At 51.0% G+C, this 27,521-nt stretch overlaps 1 protein-coding gene across 2 annotated transcripts; it reads right to left on the reverse strand.

Annotated features, from left to right (window-relative positions):
* Positions 1 to 1,722: 1,722 nt before the first annotated feature.
* On the reverse strand, positions 1,723 to 27,147 carry RHCG (Rh family C glycoprotein). 2 transcript variants are annotated; one of them, XM_070358169.1, is made up of 11 exons: positions 26,445 to 27,147; positions 17,933 to 18,119; positions 14,387 to 14,537; positions 10,894 to 11,041; positions 9,950 to 10,116; positions 8,295 to 8,432; positions 8,002 to 8,138; positions 7,566 to 7,690; positions 7,284 to 7,357; positions 3,406 to 3,498; positions 1,723 to 2,103 (listed from the first exon to the last, which is right to left on the reverse strand). In XM_070358169.1, the coding sequence occupies exons 1-10, from the start codon at positions 26,629 to 26,631 to the stop codon at positions 3,430 to 3,432; spliced, it is 1,383 nt and encodes a 460-aa protein (XP_070214270.1). In that variant the 5' UTR covers positions 26,632 to 27,147; the 3' UTR covers positions 1,723 to 2,103; positions 3,406 to 3,429. The 2 variants fall into 2 exon arrangements, with proteins under 2 accessions (XP_070214270.1, XP_005895204.1); XM_005895142.2 differs by lacking the exon at positions 1,723 to 2,103 and having other exon boundaries at positions 2,856 to 3,498.
* Positions 27,148 to 27,521: the final 374 nt, after the last annotated feature.

Raw genomic sequence — 27,521 nt, forward strand, 5'->3', positions numbered from 1 at the left:
CTGGAACTCCGGTCGTGTCATCAGGGGAAGGAGCCCAGCCCAGAACCCCCAAAACCTGGTCCTCGGCTGGGCCTCATACCGGGCGAGACTGCCCGTGGGACCTCGAGGACTCCTGATCTCCTCACCCGCACCCACCCTCCCGCGCCGCCGCCCCTCCCGTGCCCTCGCGGGGCGTGCCGGGCTGGGCCGGGCCGGCTCCGCAGGGGGAGAGAGGCTGGGGCGCAGATCAGCTGAAATCAAAGCCGCCGCTCCCCGCCCCGCCACGCCGCGCCCCTGCTGAGCCGCCGCGCACCTCCTCCTTTGTCACAATGTTTTCAATCGGTGAAGCAAACTGTCCAATTAGAGCCGGGGCCTCCGGCTTCCATCTTTGCCGACGTTTAATTAACATGCTCCTCTTGGCAGCTGCTGACAAGTTCCAGAAACAGGTTGTAAAGGCTTTTTGTCTTTACCCAGCATGGAAAATGAGGGGTGTTACATCGCGGGAACATGAATAGGTTGCATTTCAGCTCCTCCTCCCCTCCGCCTCCTCCCCCTCCTCCGGCGAGGGGAGCGGAGGCCCGAGTGTGTGAGTGTGTCTGTACATGTGAACTGTGAGGGGGGCGGGGAGGGCGGACTGAGAGGCAGGAGAGACCTTCTCCACCCCCTCCCCTCACCCCTTCTTCTTGGAGTCTCTGCTCCACAAAGGATCTGGAATCTGCTTCTTATTCTCCAGCTGGCACACCGTCGCCTCACCTCCTTGTTACCCATGCCAAACCTGGCCAAGTTGATTCTCATCTCTGGTCTCTGCTCAAGCTATTGGCCAGCCTTCTGGTGAACTCCTATTCAACCTCCAAAGCCCTGCACAGGCGGTCCACTTTGGTAAGCCCCCGGAGCTCTGAAGGCCTGCTGGAGTTCAAGGTAGATTCTGGATGTCAGGTGGATCCACTTCCCAGCTACACTGTGAGCCCCCAGGGGGCTAGAGTTGTGTGTTACTCTGACCCGGGTGGTGGCAGGCCTTAATGACTGATGGGAAGATCTGAATGGCTGCAAGTTTCTCTCAGTGTGGAGGGAAAGCAGGGCTAGAGTGGCAGGGAGGAAAGTGGGAAGGGTTGGGGGAGGGGGAGTTGACCACAAAAGCCCTATCTCCCTACCCCCTCACCCTGCCTGAGTGCCCTTGAAAGGGTGCCCGGTCACATGGAGGGCACATGGGCATGGTTTCATGCAATGGGTGTTTCTGGGGGGTGGTTGGATGTGAATGAAGTAAGGAGGGGTCTTGGGGAAAGAGCTCAGTCTAAAAGCTGAGCTCTGCTAGGGGGCACTCCAGGCTGAGCCGACTCCAGCACCCCAAATTCTTCCTCTTGAGCCTAGGATGGTTTTCCCTGCAGTGTGAGTGGCAGCTGGGTGTAGGGGGTCAGGACTGAGTCTGGAGGTTTCTTGGGTCTTATGCTTCCCTGGTGGCTCAGTGGTAAAGAATCCACCTGCAATGCAGGAGACCCAGGTTCGATCCCTGGGTCAGGAAGGTCAACTGGAGAAGGGAATGACAACTCACTCCAGTATTCATGCCTGGAGAATCCCATGGACAGAGGCTATAGTCCATGGGGTCGCAAAGAACCGGATATAACCAAGCGACTCACACCCCCTCAAACTGGCCCTGTTGGAGAATTCACACCCATTCTACAAAGAACACCAGGCATATTTATTCACGGAGGCCACCATCTGCATGGCACAGAGAGGTCTAGGGGATTCAGGGGGTATGGAAGACACTGGCTTACAGGCAGGCAGGGGGTGGAAGAGCTCAGCAGACACTGGCTGGCAGCTATGATGTCTCTGAGGAGGACTCGGGTCCACTCCAGCCCCCAGCCCCACTCCTGCCTGTTTTTCTCAGGATGTGACCACCAAGACCCCCAGTGGCAGGCCTCCTGCAGCTGGAACCTGGCTTGGATGCCCACTTTGTCTACAGCTCCTCCTCCATTCTCAGGCAGGCCCCCTGGGATGAAGGCGGAGGGGGAGATGGAGGCACCCTGGACCAGGCCAGCAGGAGGGGCGCCACTCGCCTTGCTCTTGTGTTTCCAGCTTGGTCAGCACTGGCTCCTTGGGGAGCACCAGAACAATCTGTGGAGCCTGCTGGGAGAGAGGCAAGAGCAGCGGGCCACTGTCAAGTCCTGCCCAAAGCCCCTCAGGCACCTTTTCCTTTTCTGGACGAGATGGGCAGCATCAGAAGCAGCTGGTCACAGTCTCGCTTTTCCCTTTCCTTAATCCCTAGCAACCCCTCCTGCCACATCACTCAGCCTTTTGTCCCAGAAACAGTTCTTTGCAAACTCTGGTCTCCAAGGAGGTCAAATAGCTATGGTAAGAGCAATGATAGTGACCTGGAAAGACCCCAGTTCCTCCACGTGTGCTGTGTTGGCTTTGAAGCGCCTGAACCTCTCTGAGCCTTAATTTCCTCATCTATTAAAAAAGCCTCCCAGGTGGCACAGTAGTAAAGAATCCACCTACCAATGCAGGAGATTCAAGAGACACAGATTCTCTCCCTGGGTTGGAAAGATCCCCTGGAGGAGGAAATGGCAACCCACTCCAGTATTCTTGCCTGGAGAATCTCATGGACAGAGGAGTCTTGTGGACTACAGTTCAGGGGGTTGCAGGGTCAGACACGACTGAGCATGAACGCACACACGCATTAAAAAGAGGGAAGTTGGGATTCCACTGGAAGCCCAGTGGTTAAGACTTCACCTCCAAATACAGGGGGTGCAAGTTCAATTCCTGGTGGGGGAGCTAAGATCCCACATGCCTTGTGGCCAAAATAAAACAAAACAAAACATAAAACCGAAGCAATATTTATTGTAATAAATTCAATAAAGACTTTTAGAAAACTGGTCCACATCAAAGAAAAAAAAATCTTTAGAAAAGAAAAGTGGGAAATCATTGCACTTGTAGAGATCACTAAGGTGTCAGGTGCAAACGGTATGAAAAAGGGCTTGGTGCATCTCACAGAGGGAGCAAGGAAATGTTAGTAGATGAAAAAGAAAAAGGAAGGAGAATGAGAAGGAAGGAAAAAAGGTTCTTGCCTGAGTTGATCAACTGAATAGAGCCAGCCCTGTCATTTCCACTTTTATAAATGAGGAAATTGAGGCTCAGTCTCTGGGGTGAAGAGATCCTCAAAGTCACACAGGCAGTAAGCAGCAAAGCCATGGGTGTGCCCAGGTCACTTTCCGTATATTCTTTCCAGTCCAGAATGCCTTCCACAGATTCCTGTGTCTGTCCAGTAGGCACACGGTCTGACACCAGGTGCCTCTCCCACCAACCCCAGCATGACGCTAGCAGGTGAAGCTCACATCCTTAGTTCTTGATGCTTTCCTTCTTCCCCTTTGCTGGTGGCATCTGATTCCCAGAGCTGGGCCCCCACAGACAAGCCAAACCCATGCTCACCTGCTTCTCTCTTGCCCCGGGAGTTTAAGGTTCTGGGGGCTTGATGCTGGAGTCCTCAGAACGGAGGGCAGTGCTTTTCGGCTCCTTGGGTATCTGCAGAGAGAGGCGGCAGCTCTGAGGGCCCTGCCCAGGTCGGGCAGGTGTCGCTGGTGGAACTGGAACAGCCTGGGCAAGGCCAGGAGCAGCGAACAGTGTGTGGTGGGCGCCACCTTGTGATCACCGTGCAGTTTGCATGCCGTGAAGCAGGGCAATCCTTCACACATGTGTCCTGCTCCTAGTTCAGTTAGCCACTGTCCAGGGTGCTTGGGCACAACAAGACCAAGCAAGACACAGTCCTTGCCCCACTAGAGCAAAGGAAAGGGGTCCAAGTGAAGTGCACAGTGACAGTAAGAGTTGTACATGCACGCAAGAGGCTGATACCCCAGCCTGGGGGGATTCCAACTGTGCCAAATGCACTTCTGAAAGAGGACTAGTAATGGACCAGGTGAGAGGCAGCTTGGCAAGCTCCCCGAACTCCACGATGGCCCACGAGTGAGGTTGGGGTGGGGAGTGGGGATGCAGGGGCAGCCGCAAGTGGGTTGGTAGATGGAGTATGGATGGGAGAGGTCAGCCCAGCCTTGGCCTCAAGGCTTAGCTTTGATCCTAAAGATGCCCTCACCTGTGCTCCTGGGGGACATCTGCCTCACTTCTGTCCTCTGGGAAGTCACCTCATCTCCCAGGTAAACTGCCAGAGGCCAGGGGCCATGAGAATGGCCTGATGGTGGCTTACTTCCAATGGCATGGGATTGTGTGGCTTGAAACTGAGCACTGCTGATAATACAGCACAGAGAAGGTGTGAACTTAGAATAATTTATGAAGATCAAAGTCCCATGGACAGAGGAGCCTGGCGGGCTACACGGGGTCACAAAAGAGTCGGACACAGCTGAGCAACTGAAACAACAACAATGTAAAAAAAACAACAAAACAGAACCAAGAGGGAATTCCCCAGGGGGCCAGGGGTTAGAACTTGGCACGTCCACTGCTGTGGGTGCTGGGTTCAATCCCTAATGAGAAAACTAGAATCCCACAGAAAAGGAAGAAGAAGAAGAAAAAAAAAAGAAAAAAAGAGTGAACTTCTGTGTATGGGAATGGATACTTTTGTTTTTTTAGTTTATTTCATTAACCTTAAATCTGTGTGGTTTCTAATTGTGGTGTCTGAAATAATTTAAGTTCCCACTTCATATATAGGATGAAAATAATTATGCTGCTAAAAAATAAAGTTTATTCATAATGTAATAACACAAAACAGTTCTTATGATAGAGAAAGAAAAAGAGCAGGATATGAAATCAAGTATAATATCATAGCTATTTAAGAAAAGTCCATGTAGATTTAAAAAGGAGAGGCTGGAAGGAAATATACCCAAAATATTAATAGTGCTTGAATGAGGGTGATGGAATTTCTATTTATCTCTACTTCCAGATTTTCTTTAATGAGCTTCTATTCATGTTATAATTTAAAAAATAATTTAAAGAGCAAATTTAAAAGGCTTATTAGTCATGTACATAATATTGGTTTTTAGTGGATATTAGTTAAGATTATCCTGAAAAGTTCTGGTATGATTTTTAAAATACAGAGCCAGCTAATCATTAAAGATGCAAATCAAAACCGCAATGAGCCCTCACCTCACACCTGTCAGAATGGCTGTCATCAAAAAATCTACAGAGACCTGGGTTCTATCCCTGGGTTGGGAAGATCCCTTAGAGGAGGGCATGGCAACCGACTCCAGTATTGTTGCCTGGAGAATCCCCACGGACAGAGGAGCTTGGTGGGCTATGGTCCGTGGGGTCGCAAAGAGTCAGACCCAACTGAGCAGTTAAGCACACAACGAATGTTGGTGAGGATGTGAGAAAAGCGAACCCATGTGCAGTGTTGGTGGGAATGTAAATCGATGCAGCCACTATGGAAAACAGTATAGAGGTTCCTTAAAAAACGAAAAATAGAACTGCTGTATGATCCATCAATCCCACTAGTGGATATACATCCGATGAAAATGGAGATACTAATCTGAAAAGATATATGCATGCCGATGTACACAGGAACATTATTTACAAGAGCCAAGGTATGGAAGCAACCTAAGCACCCAACAACACATAAATGGAAAAGGAAGATGTGGCGTATATATAGATATGCAGTGGACTATTACTCAGCTATAAAAAAGAATGAAATTCTGCCATTTGCAACAAAATAGATGAACATAGAGGGTGCTTAGTGAAATAAACCAAAGACAAAACACTGTATGTTATCACTTATATATGGAATCTAAAAAATATTTATTTTTTAGAATGAATGAATATAACAGAAAAGAGACAGACTCACTGATATGGAGAATAAACTAGAGGTTACCAGCAGGGAGAAGGAAGGAGGGAGGGTCAAAATGGGGCAGGGGATTAAGAGGTACAAGCCAGCAACTATGAATGAAATCAATAAGCTACAAGGATATATTGTACAGCACAGGGAAATATAGCTGTTATTTTATAGTAACTTTAAATATAGTGTAATCTATTAAGATGTTGAATCACTATGCTGTACACCTGGAGTTAATTTAATATTGCAAATGAACCATACTTTAATCATAAAACAAATAGCCAAAAGAAGGAACATGTTGGGCAGACCTTTGTCCCAGGGGCCACAGACACAGGCTAGGTCACTGCCCTTGTCATGAGGGGGAAGGCTGGGAGACAAGAAGGACCCTGTGCTTCATTCCCCATCTCCTAACACAGGCAAATACCTGTCATGATGATTCGTGGGGAGGAAGGCCCCCCTGAAGTCACAGAAAGCCCGGATTATGGCACATTTTTAAAAGGTGAGTTCTGTGACATTCTACTACTTTCAGCTTCTAGAACAATGTTTCTCAAGTTAGATTTTGTACCAACGCTGTTCTAGAGGCTTAGGGGAGTGTCAGTACAAGATCACCTGGGAGCTAGTTTCCATGCAGAGTCCAGGCCCTACTGAATTTGAATTTCTGGGCTAACGTCTGGGAAACTGAGTTTTTACCAGGTCACCAGGTGGTATTTATGGCCACAGAAGCTGAAGACTGCACTGCGATTCTTAACCCAGGCCATATATTAGATTCACCTGGCAAATTTTAAATACAATGCTAATTTCCAGGCCCCACACAAGACCAGTGAACTTCAAGTCTGAGGCCTGGGAAGTTTCTAAAGACCCCCACGTGATTCCAGCATGCATTTAGGGCCCAACCACTGGTCTTAGTTGGTTGGTTCACAGATGAGTTTTTCATCAGAATCATGTGGAGGGCTTGTAGACAGAGGGCTGGGCCCTGCCCCTTGAGCTTTGAAATCAGGAGGTCTGAGTGGCACTTGAAGGTCTGGGTAAGCAGAAAAGAAGTCATTTTTGACCTCTGGCCAATTTATATTTCTCACAAGTTCCTAGATGCTGCTGCTGCTGCTGTTCTAGGGAGCACTATACTTTGGAAAGTACTGCTCTAGAATGAGGGCTTCCAAGGTGGTTCAGCGGTAGAAGAACCCACCTGCCAGTGCAGGAGATGCAGGAGACGTGGGTTTGATCCCTGGGTTGGGAAGATTTCCCTGGAGAAGGAAATGGCTACCCACCCCAGTATTCTTGCCTGGGAAATCCCATGGACAGAGGAGCTTGGCAGGCTACAGCCCGTAGGGTCACAAGGAGTTGGACATGACTGAGCGTGCTTCATTCTACACATGCTGTAGAATGAAGCCTTTAACCCCCCAGGGGACAGCCTCCTGGATAAAGGAGCAGAGGACACGAGCTCTGTCCCCCAACCCTCAGCTTCCGGCTTCCCAGGCCCCAGCCGAGCTGATGGGGTCCATGGAGAGGAGCCCCGGGACAAGTCGGTAGAACTCACCTCCCAGTAGACTGCATCCTCAAAGCAGTTCTCATCAGGTGCTTGTCCCCAGAATGGTAATCTCAGAATGACCCCTAAAGGAAGTTGGAGGTCCCAGAGGTCAAGAATGACTTCTTCTCTGCCTACCCAGACTTTCCCCTCAACTGGAAAAATCCTCCCGGTCTCAGAGCCATCAGTGCAGAGACAAAGGGTTCCTGGGGGCTCCAGGTGACCTCTGGCACACACTCTTGGGTCCCCCAACCACAGGGCCCCAGCTTCTCTGGCATGGTCACCCCCACTCACCTACGATGACGCCGCCCGCCAGGGCCATGGCCAGTGACACAAAGAGCCCGGCAGCCTGGAACCTGCCCTGCGTGTTTGGGCTCCAGTTTAATTTGGATCTTTCAATGCCAAAGGCATAGGCAAGCCTGGGGTAGAGACAGGAAGCAGGTCAGGATCCCCTGGAGAGGCCAAGTGACTACCCGCTGTCACCCCACACGCATGAGTGGACACAAAGGCTCAATAACCTCTGGGCCTCAGCCTTTCCATCTGCAGAATGGGGGCACTAGAAAGATCAGATGGTCTCTAAGATTCTTATGGAAGGACAGAGGTTGAGGAGAGAGGCCCATGAAATAGTGGTCCGGGGTGGGTGAGAAAGGGGACAGAGTTAGTCTTGGACCCTAGAGAAACAGTAGGAAGGAGGAATGGAGAAGGAAGGAGGGACCGCCTCCATTCTTACCCTTCCTCCCCATACAGATCAATGTTGGCGATGCTTGCCGTCACTGCGCCCGCAATACCTCCTATGATGCCAGGAATGCCGTGCAGGTTGTGAACACCACACGTGTCCTGGATGTGCAACCGGGACTCCAGGAATGGCTGGAAACAGGGCGATGAGTGTTGCTCAGGCAGGGGGCTGTGGCAGGCTGTGGGGAGTCTGGGGATTCTGGAAGCCCCAAATACACAGAGACCCAGCCCCCACCCTCTCCCTAGAGACCACCCGCACCCCCCAGTCCCTGGCCCTGGAGCTCTCACCGTCAGGTACACAAAACCCAGGGTGGAGACGATGCCGCAGACGAAGCCGATGATGAGGGAGCCGAAAGGAAGAACCATCAGCTCGGCAACGGTGCCCAGGCCCACTCCTCCGGCGAGCGTCGCATTCTGGATGTGCACCTGGGCAGGGCAGGCAGAGCAGGCAGGAACTCAGTCCTCTCCCAGAGTAGCGTCCTGGAGGAGCTGACCTAGGGCCCAAGTTGATCTGTGCGTGGTGGGCCGCCTGGGAGCCAGAGATGGCTCCCATGCATCTCAGCCAGCCAGGAGACTACAGAGGACTCCAGCCTGAGCCCGGGCTTGGGACAGCCACCCCTGTGCTATCTGTATACCTGCCACTCTCACCAGCACTCGGGGCATTTTCTATGTGCACACGTGCTTGTGTCCATGGGTTCCTTCAGCCCACCTGCATGTCCTCTTTGGATTTGGGTGCCCAGACACAAAGGTGTGCCCAGGTTCGTGTGTCTGATGTCCTCTGTACGCATGTGTGCTGGCGGCAGAATCTGCGAGCCTACAGACTGACTGTAGGCTGACTCTCTGAGGACCTACCTGTGCCATGGACCGCGGTGCTGGCTTGCAAGGAGTATGTTTCATCTCCACAACAAGCCCAGGAGGCGATTACGGTTACCTTTTCATGTTTTCAGGTGAAGAAAGTAAGGCACGGGAGAGGTTCATGGACTTGTCGAAGACCACACGGCCAGCCAAGGGCAGAAAGGTGTCTTGATCCAGGTCCGTGTGGAGCCAGAGCCCCTGACCTTCATCCTCTTCCATGTCCCTCCCTGCATATGCCCACATGAGTGTGTCTGATTCTCTCCCCCCGGTGCCTGTTCCCCATCTCTCTGTACAGTGACTGTCCAGTGCATCCCGGGGCTCAAGGCTGGCAGCATCTTGGCACATAGGTGCCTGGGTCTAGAAGCTAGTGTCAGAGTATTAGATGGTGGGATTTCGCGGATGGTCCAGTGGTTAAGAATCCACCTTCCAATGCAGGGGACGCAGGTTTGATCCTTGGTTGGGGAACTAAGATCCCACATGCCTCCGAGTAACTAAGCCTGAGCACTGCAATGAAGACCCAGTGCAATAAAAAATAAATAAAAAAGAATATCAGAGAGAGAGGTGGTCCTCTTTCTATAGAAAAATCTACCAACACCCATTACTCCCCCAGGAATGACAGGAACATGTGTCCCAGTGGCGTGATATGAAGGACACTGGGCAACACCACAGCCCCACAGACGTCCCAAGTGTTTTGAAGGGGTTCTCTTTTGAGCACGTGGAGGGGGCAGGTAGGGGCAGAGCTAGGAAGGCTGAGGGCCAGAAGCTGGTTTTTTGGGGGGTTGCTCAGTCCAGAACTAATGTCAGCATTGTGGGGAGAGGAGGATGAGAAGGAGCCAGTTCATCCAGGGCAGCCAGCATGATAGAACCTCCACGAATCTGGTTCTGGGCTCTGCCTAAAGCCAACTGTGTCATCTGGACAAATCATTTCTCTTGGGGCCTCAGTTTCTTCATCTGCAAGATGGGTGCAATAATCCTTATGCTGCCTGCTTCACTGAGTTGTTGGCAGGGCGTGGTGATCAGTGCCCACTGGGCACAGGCAGTTGTGGCCACAGCTTCCCCCAAGGTTCCCCCGCCCCCACCCCACTCACCATGTCCAGCTTGCCCTTTCTATGTAGGGCGCTGGACAGCGCCACTGAGGTGAGCACGCAGGCTGCTAAGGAGCAGTAGGTGTTGATGACCGCTCGGTGCTGAGCATCTCCGTGATTGGATATAGCCGAGTTGAAGCTGGGCCAGTACATCCACAGGAAGAGGGTGCCTGGCCAGACCAGACAGGGTCAGTGGAACCAGAAGAAGGGGCGTTAGATGGGCCTGACGGAGCTTGGACAGACATCCTGTCCTTTAGCTCCAGAGATATCAAGTGACTCACACAGCCCAGCCATTTCCCTCCCCTGGAACTTTATTCGTGCTGGGGGCTCATCTTGAAAGGCCCTCCCTGCCTTACTCACTACCTAATGCTGTCTTAATCTTTCACTCCGCCCCAGGAAGTCTACCTTGACACCACAACTTGGTGAAATGCCTCCCACCCTGCTGCCCAGGCACCTTGAGGGAGAATCTTTTTCTCCACTGTAGGGAGATAATCAAGTTGCATGGCCATCTGTTCTACTACCCTGTCAGGAGCTCCGTGAAGGCAGGGCTGGGTTTTAAAGGACCAGAGAAGGTAGCTGATATGTGTTCTCTGGAATGAATGGACACAGGAAATAGGCACGTACACCTTGCTGAGATCAGGGCTGGACGCACTTCCTGGTTATCACTGTGTCTGCCCTGGGGCATTCGAGGGAAGACACAGGATGAGTGACCGACTTCTCCCAGCCCCGTGGGGAAAAGGGACAAGTAACTGGGATCCTTGAAATATCTATAGGCAACCTCTCCCTGCCCGTTCTCCGAAGGGAACTGGCAGCCACCCACCAGACCATGTGGGGATGAGGTATGATCACCGCAGCCTGAAATGCTCATGGTGACCCTCACCCACCACGGTAGCACGGCAGCCCTCGGTCATCATGGGGGCCCTCTCAATCGCTATGGAAGCTCTCACCGATCATGGCAAAGAGGTCCGAGTGGTACGTAGAACTCTGCCTCTCCTTGCTGTGGTGTAGGTTAGGGCGGTAGAGGATCCAGGCCACTGTGAGCCCAAAGTAGGCGCCAAATGCATGGATGGTCATGGAGCCCCCTGAATCCTTCACCTGGTGGATGTGTACAAGGGTACTGTCAGGGTCTGACCCTCCTCTCCCTCCCTCCTCTGACACTCTCCCACCCCCACCTCCCCACACACAGACAGAGGTGCAGCTGTCTCCAAGGAGGTACAGGCTACAGAAGGAAGCCCAGGGCCCTGGCAGACCCATCAACTGGGAAGGGGAGGAAGTGGGGATCCCCTCCTCAACTATACTTCAATGAAAATTAAAGTGGGGAACTTCCCTGGTGGTTAAGAATCGGCCCTGCCAATACAGGAGAAATGGGTTCAATCCCTGGGCCGGGAAGATCCCATATGCCACGGGGAAACTAAGCCCATGCACTGCAGCTACTGAGCCTGTGCTCTAGGGCCTGTGCTGCACAAGAGAAGCCGCCACAATGAGAGGCTCATAGATTGCAACGAAGAGTAGCCCCGCTCGCTGCAACTAAAGAAAAGCCTGTGCAGCAGTGACAGCCCAGTACAGGCAAAAAAAAAGAAAAAATCATAGACCTGCTTCTTCCCTTTAGATGGGAAACCCAACCAGAGAGGTAAGCGTGTCATCCAATGTCACAGGGCTAGTTGTTGAATTGTTGACATACCTCTTTCCTGACTCCCAGCCTGGTGGGTGCCTCTATTAGCTGTGTGACCTTGGGGGAGCCCCTTACCCTCTCTGAGTCTCAGTTTTCTCATCTGTAACATGGGAGTAATAACTGTGCCTAGCTCAGAGAGAAGGATTGAATGAGATAACCCACGTGAAGCATTCAGAGCAGGGCCCAGGCAAGGGCAAGTGCTCCTTGATTGTCAGCGGTGATTACTGTGTTTCAACTTGGCTGCAGGAGAGGCCCAAACACTGTCATGCATTTGAGGGAATTTCTGCAGCAGATCAGAGAGGGGTTTTGAAGGTCAAAGAAGCCTTCTCTGCCTCTAAACTCACACCCAAGGTACTACTTCTCAGTCAATTTCAGATCTCATCTATTGACTCCCCTGTGTACCTCCTCATTTAGCCTAGCTTCTTTCTCTCTACCCACCCCAACCAGTCTCCAAGGCTGGTTTATTCACCTTTTTTATAACTCGCTTATGATCCACTTTCTTCTCTTTGTCCTAGGCCAGACCCGGTCCCATTACTTCTCACCAGGGTGACTAACACAGCCTCTTGACTCTCTGCCTCCAACTGTTCTCTTCACCACAGCCAAAGTGACACTTCCATAGCATGTATTTGACCATGCCCCTCTCCTGCCTGGAACTTTCCATAGCTCCCTATTGCCCTCATGATAAAGTTGAGACTCTTCAACACAGTCTATGAAAGTCTTGATGATCCATGCTCCTTCCTGCTCCCCCAGCACCCCACCCCCATTCCCTCTGCCTCAAATACCTTTGCTCATTCCTTTGCCTGATTATCTACTTGACTTCTGGCTTTAACAACTCTTCCTCCAGGAAGCCTCCCTGGCCTGCCATATGCTGGCTCAGGTCCTCCTCCCCACCCTCCAGGGCACCTAGCCCTGGAACTCCATCCTTGTCTCACTGTCTGGTCATTGTCTGTTTGCTTCCTGGCCCCCTCACCAGATTGTGAGTTCCTTGGGATTGAAACAAAGTCCTGCTCACTCCTGTATCCCACTGCCTGGAGCACTGCCTGACATGTAAATCCAAAATTTATTTCCTTGACAAATACTTCTCGATAATTTATTAGGCATTGGGCCAAGTGCCAGGAATAGAGATAGTCTCCAGACAGATAAGGTTTCACTCTTATTTTCCCTTAAGGATAAATGCTCTGAAGAAAATAAGTCAAGGATAGTGACTAGAAGGAGGTAAGGGAGAGGGCAGCACTGGTAGGAGAACCTGGGCGGGCCTCTCTGAAGAGGTGAGACTGCAGCTGAGACCTCAGTAATGAAAACGACCAGGGAGATGAGCACTCCAGGCAAAGGGAGCAGTAAGTGCAAAGGCCCTGAGGCGGAACCAAGCTTGGGTATTTGAAAAGCAGACCGCAGGATATGGTCAAATCACAGAAAGATGGGGAGAGAGTAGATGATAAGCTTAGAGGAAAGGCTGAGGCCAGAACATGTAGGGCCTTAAAACAAGTTTAGATTTGATTTGAAGTGAAATAAAAAAAAAAAAAACCAGGGTTTTAATCAGAGGAATGGTCTTATATGCATTATTAACAGGTCCCCACAGCTGCTGGTGGAGACTAGCTAGCTTGAGGTGGTGGATCAGGCAAGGATGAAGACAGGGAGGGACTTCCCTGGTGGTCCAGTGGTTAAGACTCTGTGCTTCCACTGCAGGGGGCACAGGTTCAATCCCTGGTAAGGGGACTAAGGTCCCACATGCCACCTGGCATGGCCGAAAAAAAAAAGGATGATGACAGGGAGATGAGTCAGGAAGAAGGAATATGATAGTGTGGTAGAGGAAAACAATGACAAAATGAGTGACTGAATATAGGGTCGTCTGAAAGCAAAACCCCTGGGGTGGGACTTCCCCGACAGTCCCAAGATTAACATAAACACTGTGCTTCCACTGCAAGGGCGTGGGTTCAATCCCTCGTTGGGGAACAAAGATCCTGCATTTGGCACAGCACAGAAAAAAATAAGAATGGAAATCATGTGCTCAAAATAGTGAAACAAAAAAGACTGAATCCCAGATGATACTGAGGAACCACTGTGCAAGTCTGATCACCCTGCTTCTGAGAAATTCTATGTTAAAAAAATAAACAACTCATGGGGGTTTCTAGCCAGACTCCAAACATAGAGAAGTTGGAGAATGAGAAAGGGATGGGGTTCCTGAATAATCCCTACTCCTGCAAATATGCCAAAGAGGTGTCTAAACAAGAGTCAGAGGCCTAGGATGCTCTTTACCTTGGCCAGTGAATTAGTCAACCTCAGGGGGCATCATTCCTGCCATAGAGGTCCATGTGAATGGCACCTCCAGAGTTGTGCAGTGTGCAACCCATGCAACTGTACATGTCTGCTTTGGCCACTCCCCTGGGAACCTTCCTTACAGATGTGCCCCCTCAGTATACTGGGTCATTTTCTTGGCAGAGCAATCTGGGAATGTGTGTGTGCAAGATGATGTGCAGGAACATCCCATTCTTTCCCTCTGCTGGGCCAAAAGAGAAAGGAGAAAGAAAACCAACATGTGAGGAACCTCTACTCTGTCTAGTTGCTGGATTGATGTACCAGGTGGATGCTCAATATATGTCATTTCTCCTGCTTTACAGCTGGGGAAACTGAGAGTCAGAAGATTAAGTGACTGGTCAAACTTGAATTGAATCCAGCTGGCTTGTCTCCCCAGTCCTTTCTTTCTCTGTCACCTTCCTGTCCCCCCAAGTGTCCCTTCCACCACCATCCCTGTTCTGAGCTCTGCTCACCTCTAACAGGTTGAGGAGAATGTACTCATTGATTGAGAAGAGGGTCACTTGGAAGAGAGTCATGATGAGGAGCTGGACAGGGCTGACTTTGCCCAGAACTGCCCCAAAGGCCACACAGACAGAGCCCACGCAGAAGTCCGCATTGATGAGGCTGTGGGGAGACAGGTCAGGGGAGGGGCTGAGGCCACAGCAAGAAGTGGAACTCAAGCTCTGGGGTTAAATCTGAACTTTGGTCACCTGTGGGTTTGGGCTTGTGGTCTAACTTTGCTGAGCCTCAGTTTCACCATCTGTGGTAATGGGCACGTAGCATCTTAGAGCTACTCTAAGAATGCAAAGAAATAGCCTGTGAAGTATCCAGCACAGCAGTGGCACGTACTAGATGCCACCACACCCTTCCTTTGAGGGCCCATCTCAGGCCCCACCCTCTTCCTTGCAGGCAGCTTGCACTCAAGGCACCCAAGTGATCTGGCTGCTGTTGTTGAATATCGTCCGGTCCGTATTTGGGACCCTGTCCTGCCCTTCATTTTCTACGTGCCCTTCCAAAACCTCTTCTCACCCACCACCTCTTCAGGAAGCCTTCCCCAATACCTCTAACCAGATGTGGTCTCTGCCTCCAAATCCTTATCTCTACACACACTTCTCCTGCTGGCTACCAGGGCCTTGCTTGGGTTTGAGTCATCATGACCTCCTCTTCACCTTACCTGGGAGAGAGGATTTATGTCCAGGGAAGAAGGAAGGCCCTTCCTTCAGGCAGTAGAGAGCTGGGGGCTGGGTGGAGAGAGGGGACAGGAAGGCCAGCAGAGAGAATGCAGGCCAAGGAGCTTGCAGGCCCTCCTTAAGTCTGGACCCTGAAAACCCAGCCAGCCAGCAGAGGCATGCCATGTGGTCAGAGGGGATCCAGATTCCATCCATGTGCCTGCTGTGCCTAACCCAGGTCTCCTTGGGCCCTGCCAGCAGCAAAGCTGTCCTGGAGTCCAAGGCAGACTCTCAGTGTGGCCTCCAAGTCATGAGCGTTGTCAACCAGGGTCCTCATAAAGACAGCAGGGGCTACTACTTCCTTAAGGCAGTCACAGCCACAGGAACCCCCTCCCCCATACTCAAGTGTGTGTGTGTGTGTGTGTGTGTGTGAATCAGGAAGTGAGAAGTAAGAAGCCAGCTGATGGTAGGGACAGTGTGTGGAGTTGGGGCAGGGCTCTGTCCCCTCAAGGTTCCTCCCCAGACAAAGGATGTCCACTGGAATGTCTCTTCACTATAAGCCTTGTTCATTGCCGCATCTCCGGGGCCTGGCTGAATGCATGATGACAGGTGCTAAGTGCCAGGCCCTTCAATGCTTGTTCAGTGCAGCACAGGCCCTCCTGTATCATACCTGGACCCGTGGAACAGGTACCATTATTAGCCATTATTCTCCATGGGAAATGGAGACTTAGAGAGGCCAAGTTATTTGCCCGAATTTCCATAACTCGGCCAGAAGACCACCTGGCAGAGATCACCCCCTAGGAAGGAGTGAGAGGGAGCACACAGAAGCCCATACCTGGGCCATCAGCCCTTGGGAGATGGATATCTGGATGTCACATCTCAGGCAAGGCCTGAGAATGGAAGCTGAGGAGCACACAGGTCCTCCTTGAGTCTGGGGAACAACCCTGGAGGGACAGGTGGGATCTGGGACTCTTCAGCAGGGGCAGGACAGAAGCTAGGAGAAGGATCCTCAGGTGAGGTCTAGGGGGCTACATGTTCATCTCAGCCCTGGGCACCAGAAATCGGCTCCAGCTAAGTTGCTGAAAATCATTTCTCCCAAAACCAAGTTGCCAAAACTCAAGTTGTCAAGTGACTAACTTGTTAAATAACTGGTTTAAAAAATTTAACCCACAAAAGTTTACAATAATTTCCTTTGAACATTTAAAAAAGCTCTATAGTTCTGTTTTGCATTTAGCCATAGCTATTTTGCTGTGGTGGCCAATTAAATATATCACAGGCACTTTTATACTTTGGGTCTATGGCTTTGGGAATGAGAATTTCCTGTGTATCTTATACAGTAGAATGATATGCATGTATGTCATGGATTTTATATACAAAAAGACCAATTTCTTGGTTCCAAAACATTTTCTACCTAGTCGACTATTTTTCCTGTTTCTCTTAATTCATGGATTCATTAATTGGCTCGAATGAATTAACATTTTGCAAATATTTGACATATGTTTAAAATTTCAGGCCCCTGGCCTATGATATCTGATTGGTGTCCTGTATGTGACAGCAGGGATTTGCACTTTAAATGTAGTTTTGGGGAGGGAGGTTCAAGAGGGAAGGGGCATAAGTATACCTATGGCTGATTCATGCGATGCGCAGTAGATGCCAACACAATATTGTAAAGCAGTTATTCTCCAATTAAAAATAGATGTTTAAAAAAACGTGGTTTCATACCAATTTGCCTCTAAACCCTTTCTGTGGATTTGGTTTTCCAAGCAGGCTAATGAATGCTTGTTTTTACACACCAATGACAACTTTCTCAAAATGTACTTTTCTTTAGCCAAACGTCATATGTCTACAGAAATTGAAGACAATCTAACTGGACTTAAAGAAAGAGCCTTCAATAAACCAAACCTTGACTAAAAAGGGAAGGGAGGGGGGAAATCTCCCAAAGGCTGTTGATTTTGTACCATGCAATGGAAACTGTTGACAGTTTCTTAAGTTTCCCTGGCTGGAGAGTTTGATAAATGAGTCATTCAGTGAGATGACTGCTTGGCAAGCTGGGTTTTGGCAAGTTGGCAAATTTACTGTATAACCTGGTGGTGGTGTTGAGGGAAGAAACATACTAAGGCTCCTAGGAGGTCTCTTCAGACAGAGGGAGGGGCTGAGTTCCCTGATAGAAGGGAGTGTAGTACTTGTCAGACCAAAAGATTATCACAGACGAAAGTGATGAGGATGGAGGTGAGAAGAGATAGGGATCAGGGGCCCCCTCGGAGGCTGATGCAGGGAGGGGCTTCAGCCCTAGGACTCCACACAAGCCTCACAGCTCTTTGCTCTGTTCCGTGGGTGGGGACACAGGCAACTGGATTCCCCATTCAATATTCCCTCTACAATGAACCTAAGTACGCTGCTTCAGGCAGTCCCACACTCCTTCCGCTCGCCTGCCACCCACTCCCTCCCCTCCATGGGTCCTATGGCCCGATTTCTCTCAGGGCAAATTTTGATCTTTGCCCTGAGATGTCAGAGCGGAGTCAGGACTTGGACTCTGGGGAAAAGCCTTGCATCCCTACAGCCTGTGTCTTAGGAGGAAGGAAACCCTCCAACAGCACTTAGTTACCATGAGAACTCCCACCCTGGAGACTCACTGATTAGGAAGTGAGTGTGTGTGTGTGTGTGTGTGTGTGTGTGTGTGTGTGTGTGTGTGTTGTGGGTGGGGGGGTGTATGTTGCCGGGCCCCTGGGGACCCTGGCTGGAAGACGAAGACCCAGTTCACAGCCCAAAGCCTCTGGGCCACGCCCCCGGACCCGCCTCCCGCGCAGGCCCCGCCCACTGCTCTACGCCCCCGGCCCGAGCCGCGCTCACTTCTCTAGGTCCACCAGAATGTAGCGTCCGTCAAAAGATTGAAGCCAGCCCTGCATGAGCAGCGCCCACTGGATGCCGAAGGCCGCCAGCAGAAAGTTGAAGCCCACAGAGCTGTAGCCGTAGCGCTGCAGGAAGGTCATGAGGAACCCGAAGCCCACGAAGATCATCACGTGTACGTCCTGGAAGCCTGTGGGGAGAACACAGTCCAGAGTCCCGGTGGCCTAGCGAAGCCCCTCGCTGCAGCTCTGCGTCTGGGCCAGCGCGGTCCGCGGCTGAGCCTGTGTCTGCTCCGCCACTGGCCGGGCCTGGGCCACCCTCCAACCCCCATCCCGCCACCCCTACATCTGGATCCTGAGGCTCCTGCAGTAACCATGACTGCTGCGAGTAGAAGAGCCACTACTACCCCATCACATCATAAGATACAAACTGCTATGTATACAACAGATAAACAACAAGGTCCTACTGCATAGCATATTCAGTTATATATGTATAACTGAATCACTGCTATACAGCACAAACTAACATAACATTGTATATCAACTGTACTTCAATTAGAAGAAAAAAAGCCTCTGGGGTGGTCTTGACTGGGGGGATGGAGGTAAGACCCCCCCCCCCACTTTAGACCACTTAGACCACTGGGTTTTAAGGCCAAGGAATGCCTGAGCGTCTCTTTTGAGAGATGACAGCCCCCTTTCCCTGCCCTCGCCAAGGGCCTTACCTGCGCAATTCCATTCTTCTGCTGTGGAGAAGTTAGTCTCATTTGACCTAGGAGTCCCTTGACTGGCCAAAATAATTAGGTACCATAACAAATGAAAATCATAAAAACCAGGAACAGTTTTGTTTTTTTTTTAAAGAGAGAGAGAGCAGAGAGGGTTCTTGCTTACAACAGGATGCTGACAGCCCAACAGTTAAATGTGGAATGAGCACTGAAGCTGGAAAATCATAATTTTCACAATGAAGATTTCATCACTGGATGTTAAAATCCAGGGACAAATTTTGACGAAGAGCAAAGTATTTGCGTTGTCTTAAAGGAGTCTTATGAGTTGTAAAGGAGGGTGAAAAAACATCCGGTAACCATACAGTGGAGAAATTGGGCAACATCTTGATGGTGTGATCAAAATGAACGTCACCAGTGGGGGACACGCGGACATTGTGCACCTTCAGGAAGATATTCTGGAAAGGACATAACACCTATGTGGTGCTCTGGCTGAGAAGGCACAATCCCAATCTAATCACGAGGAAATACCAAACAAAGAAACATGCTATTAGAAAGGGGTTGAAGCTGGACTCTTGAAAAATATCAGTGTCTTAAAAGATAAAGAAAGGCTGCCCTTGTGAACATCTATTATAGGACAGACACGTGCTAGGTGCCTTACCTACACAGGAATGTTCTAGGTTAAAGAGGCTAAAGAGACAGGTCAAATAAATCCAATACTTGACCCTAGACTGGATCCTGGATTTGGCTGGGGTAGGGAGTGGGTGCGGGTGCAGGGGAATGCCACAAAGGTTCTTATTGGGTCCACTGACAAAATTGTATAGGGACAGTATATGAAAGTAGCATACAGTGTAAATGTGTGAAGTTGATTACTGTGGTGATGGAAGAGAATACCTCTATTCTTAGGAAACAGTGGAGTAATTAAGGCAGCCAGACCGCAATATGTATAACGGACTCTTAGTTCAGGGGAAAAGGAACGGTATGTACGTGTTGCTTTTATGTGGGAAAAGAGAGAGATGCTTAATGGGAGTTAAAAAGAGTATATAGTGTTCTTTGCACTATTTTTGTTTTAGCAACTCTTTGTAAATTCGAAATGATTTCCCCAATTAAACATTTTTGAATAAGAGAGAACTGCAGGGCTCACCAGGCCTGGCCTGGCCCCTCCCGCCAGTCTCCTTCTTCCTTTCCTCGGTCCTCCCTTCCCTCTGGTGCCCCAGCCGGACTGGCCTCCCTGAGCTCAGTCTCACTCTGGATCTTTTCCTGTGGTGGGCCCTCCACGTGGGACGCTATTCCCGCAGAATGGCCAGCAACTTCTGTTCTTCTTGTTTAGTTGCTCAGTCGTGCCCAACTCTTTTCTTCTGTCCATGGGATTCTCCAGGCAAGAATACTGGAGTGGGTTACCATTTCCTTCTCCATTTCTTCTTGTGGATCTCAGCAAAAAGTCACCTCATCACAGAGGCCTTCCAGACCCCTGAGTTTCAACTTGGTTCACTCCCTCATGACACTTTCTTCTTTCTTTTCTAGTTCTTACAACAATTTGTAGTTAGGTAGTTAAGTTTGTTTGTCTAGCCCACTAGACTGTAAAGCTCCAAGGAGTCAAATGGTGGTGGTTTATTTGCTAAGTCATGTCTGACTCTTTGCGATCCCATGGACTGTAGCCCACCAGGTTCCCCTGTCCATGGGATTTCCCAGGCAAGTATACTGGAGTGGGTTGCCATTTCCTTCTCCAGGGGATCTTCCCAACCCAGGGACTGAACTTGCATCTCCTGCACTGTAGGCGGATTCTTTACTGCTGAGCCACCAGGGAAGCCCCAGGAGTCCAGGCCAAGCCTATTTTGTTCATGCTGGTATTCTCTACTGCCTAGGGCATTCCCCAGGTGGATGCTCCATAAATATCCCTGAAGGGATGAATGGATAATTACTCTTGTAATCTCAGGAGTAGCCAGATATGCCAGCTGAGCAGCAGCCAAGGGCCCCAGGTGGCACTTCACCATCAGGGGAGACTGCAGACCCTCTCCTGTCTGATGTCTCCTACCCACTGGGTAGATAGGCCCACAGTGTGGGCGGGCAGAGATGCTCAGGCTGTCCTGCCCCTCCCCCGTTGCCCTCATCTGTCTCCCCTGCAGGCTTCCCTAAGGCTGGGTAAGGGTTGAGGCACAGAAGTTGATGCAAGAGAGCTGTAGGTCTCACCCCAGCACGGTGCTCTGAGCTGCTTTTTGCACAGTTAAACAAACAGCAGCTCGGCTTGGGTTTCCCAGTGTGTGAAACTGTTATGGTGACTCTTGGGAAGAAACTGATGGGTGACAGACTGGAGAGAGAGGGATGAGACATCTTCAGACCACAGTTTCGAAAGCAAATGCCGGGAAGGAGGAAGAGGCTGCTGGGGAGGGAGGGAGGTGCTGGGTCTAGGGCTGGTCGTGGGAGTTTGAGATGACCCCATGACCCCGGGCGTGGGTGGTGGCGGTAAGTGTCAGGCGGGGTAGTGTGGCGCAATGGAGCCTGGCCATTCGGGATGGAGCTGGGGTCTGAGGTCCAGCAGACCTGCACACAGAGCTGGGAGTTGGAACGATGAGTGGGAGACAGGAGCCGAGGACTGGCCGGCCGGAATTAAGCAGATTAGACAGGGACAGTGTTGGCAAGGAGGTGAGGGGAACCCCTGGGAAAAGGCAGCATCACAGACTTCCATATGTGAGCTGTTTGGAGGTGGGGGAAGCAGGCGGGCAGGGGCTCAAGAGACTGGAGGCGGCCTTCCTGGGGGCTGCCTTCAGTTCTCCCTGTGGCCTGGGACGAAAGAGCAGAGAGCGCACGGCTTCTCAGGGCTTCTCCCTGCCAGTCCCCACCTCGCTAGTTCTCCGTCCTTCTCTGTGACTCCCCGGCTGTCCTGACCTCTGTGTCTAACCCTTCTGTGGATATCTGTTTCTTATCCCCCCAGCCTCAGGTGCACAGACTCCAGCTTTGCTCTCTTTCCACACCTTCCTTATTCACTCTCTTACTCCTTTCTCTCTGTCTCCTAAACTGGTCCTTACTGGAATACGAATGTTGTTCAGTCACTAAGTCGTGTCCGATTCTTTGCAACCCTATGGACTGCAGCACACCAGGCTTCCCTGTCCTTCACTGTCTCCAAGAGTTTGCTCACACTCACGTCCATAGAGTCGGTGATGTTATCTAACCATCTCATCCTCTGTCGCCCCCCTTCTCCTCCTGCCCTCAATCATTCCCAGCATCAGGGTCTTTTCCAATGACCTGACTCTAAGCATTAGGAGGCCAAAGTATTGGAACTTCAGCTTCAGCATCAGTCCTTCCAATGAATATTCACAGTTGATTTCCTGTAGGATTGACTGCCACATGAGTTTGATGCTACTGAAAGTGCTTTTAATAATAATGATCCAGAACTTCCCTGATGGTCCAGGGGCTAAGACTCTTTGCTCTCAATGCAGGGGTACTGGATTCCACCCCTGGTCAGGGAACCAGATCCCACATGCCACAGCTAGGACCCGGGGCAGCCAAATAAATGAATAATAAATATATATTTTTTAATGGTCTGAAGGTTCAGATTGTATGACCTTTAGCAAGGACATAACCTCTTTGACCTCAAGTTTCTTTTTCTGTAAAATGAGGAATAGTAACAGAACTCAGAGGTGTGTGGTACACATTTAATGTCATGCAATCAAAGCCCTGGGCCTAAGCCTGATTCCTCAGCAACTGCTTACTGCTGTTGTTCAGTCGTTCAGTCGTGTCCGGCTCTTTGCGACCCCATGGACTGCAGCACACCTGGCTTCCCTGTCCTTCACCATCTCCTGAAGCTTGCTCAAACTCATGTCCATAGAGTTGGTGACGCCACCCAACCATCTCATCCTGTTGTCCCCTTCTCCTCCTCAGCAATTGCTTAATTATATTAATTACTACTTCTCTTTTTCTCTTTCAAGACTGACCAGGTGCTTTGCATTGGGTTGGCGACTTGCTGGGGGTCGGTGGAAGTTAATAAGACAACGCCTCTCTTCCCCTACTTTCCCCAGCCTGTAGTGAGTGACTGAGCAGCCAGGCAGATTCCCTCCACCACGGGAGGTCCCTGAGGGGCAAGCCTGGCTCCTGGAGGCCAGTTCTAAGAGCCGCCACCAGGGGGCGCCAGTACACAGCTGTTCTGCGACCCCTTCCTGGCTCACTTTTCTCTTTTGGGATGGTCTAAAGAAGGCTGAGTTTTGAAAATTTCTGAAATCTGAGGATCAAGTTTCCCATGCTGGTGGGTAACAGCAGCTCTCTCTCCAACGCTTCCTCAGCCCTGCAGCAGCCTGGGGACTGGCCCTTCCCATGCTCTATAGGCCAGCCCAGCCTAAACTGTTGCCTTTCAAGTCCACTGGCCAGTCCCTCAATTTTCCATGACTCTGTGTCCACTTCTCCCACAACTCGGAGCCAGACACAGAACCATCCCATCACTGCAAAACCTCCTGGAGAGGTGGTTGAGGAGTGGCAATGCCACAGAGATTGGGGGAAGCGGTTTTTGGGCAGTGTGAGGGCTTGGCCTCACCCCTGCCTGTGCCACTGACCAGCTGGGAAAATCTCTAAGCTCCACCTCTGGCAACATAAAATAGAAGCAAATACACTCCTCGTCTGACAGAGTATGGAGAAAGTGTTTGTGAGTGGGAAGGTTTCTCTGGTGGCTCAGTGGTAAAAAATCTGCCTGCCAACGAGAGAGACACGAGTTTGATCCCTGGGTTGGGAAGATCCTCTGGAGAAGGGAATGGCAACCCACTCCAGTAGTCTTGCCTGGAGAATCCCATTGACAGAAGAGCCTGGCAGGCTACAGTCCATGGGGTCGCAATAGAGCTGGACATGACTTAGTGACTGAACAACAAGTGGGGAGAACACAAAGGAAATTAAATGCTATAGTAGTTCAAACTCACGTTCAAAGAGATATTCCTTGGCCACATTACTGAAGTGACGTGAAGTGTAAGTCGCTCAGTCGTGTCTGACTCTTTGCCACCCCATGGACTTGTCCATGGAATTCTCCAGGCCAGAATACTGGAGTGGGTAGCCTTTCCCTTCTCCAGGGGATTTTCCCAACCCAGGGATCAAACCCAGGTCTCCTGCATTGCAGGTGGATTCTTTACCAACTGAGCTATCAGGGGAGACACATCACTAAATGGATGCTAAGCCTGCACTTAAACACCTTCAGCAACAGCATCAGTCCCTTCTGAGGAAGCTTGATACCAACATTTACTGTCCTCTGGCTTCATGTCATGAGACATGCCCTCCTGGCTACCCATTATCTTCAATCTTCCAAGAGTTCCTATGCATTAAATAACATTCCCATTTCGTAGATGAGCATACTGAGACTCAGTGTGATTAGGGAGGTGGCTTAATCTATTTTGGGTTTCGCTGGTGGCTCAGATGGTAAAGAAGCTGCCTGCAATGCAGGAGACCTGGATTCAATCCCTGGGTTGAGAAGATCCCCTGGAAAAGGAAATGGCAACCCACTCCAGTATTCTCGCCTGGAGAATCCCATGGACAGAGGAGCCTGGCGGGTTATAGTCCATGGGGTCACAAAGAGTCAGACACAACTGAGCTACTAACACTTTCGCTTTACTCCATTTAAAGTGATGGGCCCATATCTGTTTAATTCCAAAGTCAACTGCCAGGTTACACTGCCCTCTGCTTGAGGAATGCACAAATCTGAGGTTCAGGTTCCCAGGAGCACAGGGTGAACCTTGCTGCTGAACCAGACCTTCAGGTGTTTGAAACTGTGGCATCCTCAGCCTTAGGTCATTTCCTTTCTCCCTCTGTTTTCCTGGGAAGCTTCGAGAGCCCAGGATCTGATGGCTTCTCCTCAGGCCAACCTCGCCAGACACTGCCCGGAGCATCAGCCCAGGAAGAAGTTCGTGTTCAGCAGCTTGGGCTTTCAGGGCACTGCCAGGACGGGTCCCCAGCTGGTTCTGTGCCTGCTATTTGCCAAGGGGCCCATGCCCCGGGAGCCATCTTCAGGCACCCCTGAGCCCCAGCTTGAGCCAGCTGGAGCTAGACTTCTCTGAAAACTGAGATGCCCAGAGGACTCCTCTAATCCTCTGGGCAGAAATGAAGCCTGCACAGGTGTCGACAGCATGGACCCAAGAACCCAGAAAGAACCAAAAGGGATGGCCCTCACTCCATACCCCTGGGAACTGCCTTGAGGCCTGGGAACCCAAGTTTGGGGCCACACCTATGTTCCAACTCCTAGTCACAGCCACCAGTAGGGAAGGGGAAGAGAGGAAAGGTGAAATGAAAGGGAGGAGAGCAGTCCAGGAGGGTGGGTTCAGGTCCCTGGAGCTCACTAGGTTTCTGGATGAGTGACTTTTGCAAGACATGTCCCCTCTCTGGCCTCAGTTTCCTGGTCTGTAAAATGGGAGTCATAACATTGCCAATAGTCATGTACAGATGTGAGAGTTGGACCATAAAGAAGGCTGAGTGCCAAAAAATTGATGCTTTCAAACTGTGGTGCTGGAGAAGACTCTTGAGAGTCCCTTGGACAGCAAGGAGATCAAACTAATCAATCCTAAATAAAGGAAATCAACCCTGAATGTTCACTGGAAGGACTAATGCTGGAGCTGAAGCTCCAATACTTTAGTCCCTTGATGCTAAGAGCCAAGGCATTGGAAAAGACCCTGATGCTGAGAAAGATGAAGGGCAGGAGAAGAAGGGGGTGACAGAGGATGAGATGGTTGGATGGCATCATGAACTCAGTGGACATGAGTGTGAGCAGACTCTGGGAGATAGTGAAGGACAGGGAAGCCTGGCATGCTACAGTTCATGGGGTTGCAAAGAGTCAGACATGACCGAGTGACTGAACAACAACAAACAAGTCATGGAGGGAAGATCAGTTTGCATAGGTGACTGTTGGAGATGAACTTTAGGGTCCCTTCTAAAACTAACAGTCCATGACTTTGTGAGTACCAACAATTAGAAAGAGACTGTCATTGGCTGTTGGCAGATGGTGTGGAAAGCTAGAAAGCACAAGGGCATGAAGAGAGTCCTGGGCTGGGGCCCCAGAGGTTGGGCCAACCCAAGTAACCTTGCACCAGTTCTTCTAACTGCTGAGTCCTAGGGCGTCTGCACTTAGTACTCATCCGGTAATTGCTGCATTATGAAGTGAGGACTCCATGCCCAGCACAGTGCCAGAACTTTATGTGCAGTGTCTCATGCCAGCCTCACCCCACTCCTGTAGGGTAGGTCTCATTATTATCCGCATTGGACAGATGAGGAAATCGAGTCTGTGTATTGTTGACATTTGCCTACAGGTCACCCACCTGGTTGAGGGCAGAGCCGTGATACAGGTGAGGTGTGGTGACTCTACGGCCATGCTGTTAATCACGGCACCACGGATGCCAGGGAATTCAGGGGCATTTCTCTCCCTCTCCAAGCCAAAACATGGTTGTGCTGTGGTCCTCCACGCCAGCAGGGCTGGTAGGCCAATGAGCCACCCCTGCAGCCCTTGAAGTTGGAACTACCCTCTTAAGGTGGAGAGTTTGGGCACAGCTGGATAAGAGAGCCAAGGTCACCCACTGGCTGGGGTCTCCTGAAGACATCAAGAAGGGCTCTCTGAAGAGAGGTTGGAGGTCTCCGAGGAATTTGGGCACGCCTGGCCATTTCCCGAGCTTAACCTCCAGACACTGGGAAGTCTCCATAGTGGGAAGCCTAAGAGGGGCGGGGCAGGGGGCTGGGGGCTGCATCTCCTCAGGCAGCTCCCGCCCGAGGCCAGGCAGGACCCTCCGCCCGGGGCGGGGGGGGTGGTTGTGGGGGGGTGACCTGCAAGGTGGCGGAACTTACTCGGGTAGCGATAGTAGAATTCGTTTTCCAAGTCAGTGGACAAGTTCTTGATCACCTTCTCCTGCACCCAGTGGGGATCGGCATCCATGTCGTAGCGCACGAACACACCGAAGAGGGCTATCAGGGCCACCTCCAGGAGCAGGCAGGCGACCGGCAGCCGCCAGCGGAGATTGGTGTTCCAGATCATGCTGCAGGGGGCGCCTGGCCGGGGCGGGCAGCGGGCAGTTCGGAGGCTTGAAGGCAGGACAGCCTTATAAGACCCGGGGCAGGGTCAGGGGCGGGGCGGGGCGGCCGAGTCGGGTGTTGTGGAACAGTTGATCCGGGTGCCGCCCGCGCGCTCGCCCAACCGGAGAGGGGACCCGCGGCCCCGGGGTCGCCCGGTAGCCAAGGGCCCCCGCATCGGGGTGGGGGGCGGGAGGGACGGTAGCGGGCGCAGGAACCGAGAGGGCAGAGGGCAGGGAGGGATTAAGGCGCCCAGCCTCTGTGGATCCCACAGATGCGAGGCAGCAACTGCTTTCCCCGTTTTGTACTGGTGAGCAGAGAAAGGAAAAGAAGATCCTTTGCCTCCCACCGAGATAAAAACGAAGGCATTCCGGGACATAACTCTTCACCATCACCATCACCATCTTCATCTTCTTTTCTTCTCATCCCTTCGTCCTCATCCCTTTCTTTTCCTGATTACAAAATTCACACAGGTACCTGGAAAACCAGGAACGTCCAAGAAACTGTCACAGACCAGGGAAGCCTGAAAAGACAGGGACAGATCAAGGCGATGTGGTACCCAGGGATTGTACCCTGGCACAGAATGAGAATGTTAATGGGAAAACTGGTGAAATCCAAATAAAGTCTGAAGTTTAGTTACTAGTGCTGATTTCTTAGTGACAAGTGTCACTAAGGGTTATGACAAGTATACCCTGGTTATGCAAGTTAGGAGGGATGGGGGTGGGAACAGGGGCACTTTCTATACTACCTTTGCAACTTTTCTGTAAATTAACATTATTTCCAAAGAAAAGGGCATTAAGAATTTACATATATATGTATGAAAGTGAAAGTCGCTCAGTCATGTCCGACTCTTTG

Source organism: Bos mutus, chromosome 21 (genome assembly GCF_027580195.1).
Source record: "Bos mutus isolate GX-2022 chromosome 21, NWIPB_WYAK_1.1, whole genome shotgun sequence".
In the NCBI taxonomy this organism is placed as follows: domain Eukaryota; kingdom Metazoa; phylum Chordata; class Mammalia; order Artiodactyla; family Bovidae; genus Bos; species Bos mutus.

Excerpts from the sequence above, each read along its gene's own strand:
- RHCG (XM_070358169.1), bottom strand. The coding sequence starts at position 26,631 with ATGATCTGGAACACCAATCTCCGCTGGCGGCTGCCGGTCGCCTGCCTG. Across the intron at positions 14,538-17,932 it reads ATTCTGGTGGACCTAGAGAA|CCTCATCAATGCGGACTTCT; the intron begins GTGAGCGCGGCT and ends GTCTCCCCACAG. Across the intron at positions 10,117-10,893 it reads GGACCTCTTTGCCATGATCG|GCACCCTCTTCCTGTGGATG; the intron begins GTGAGAGCTTCC and ends TGGTCTGGCCAG.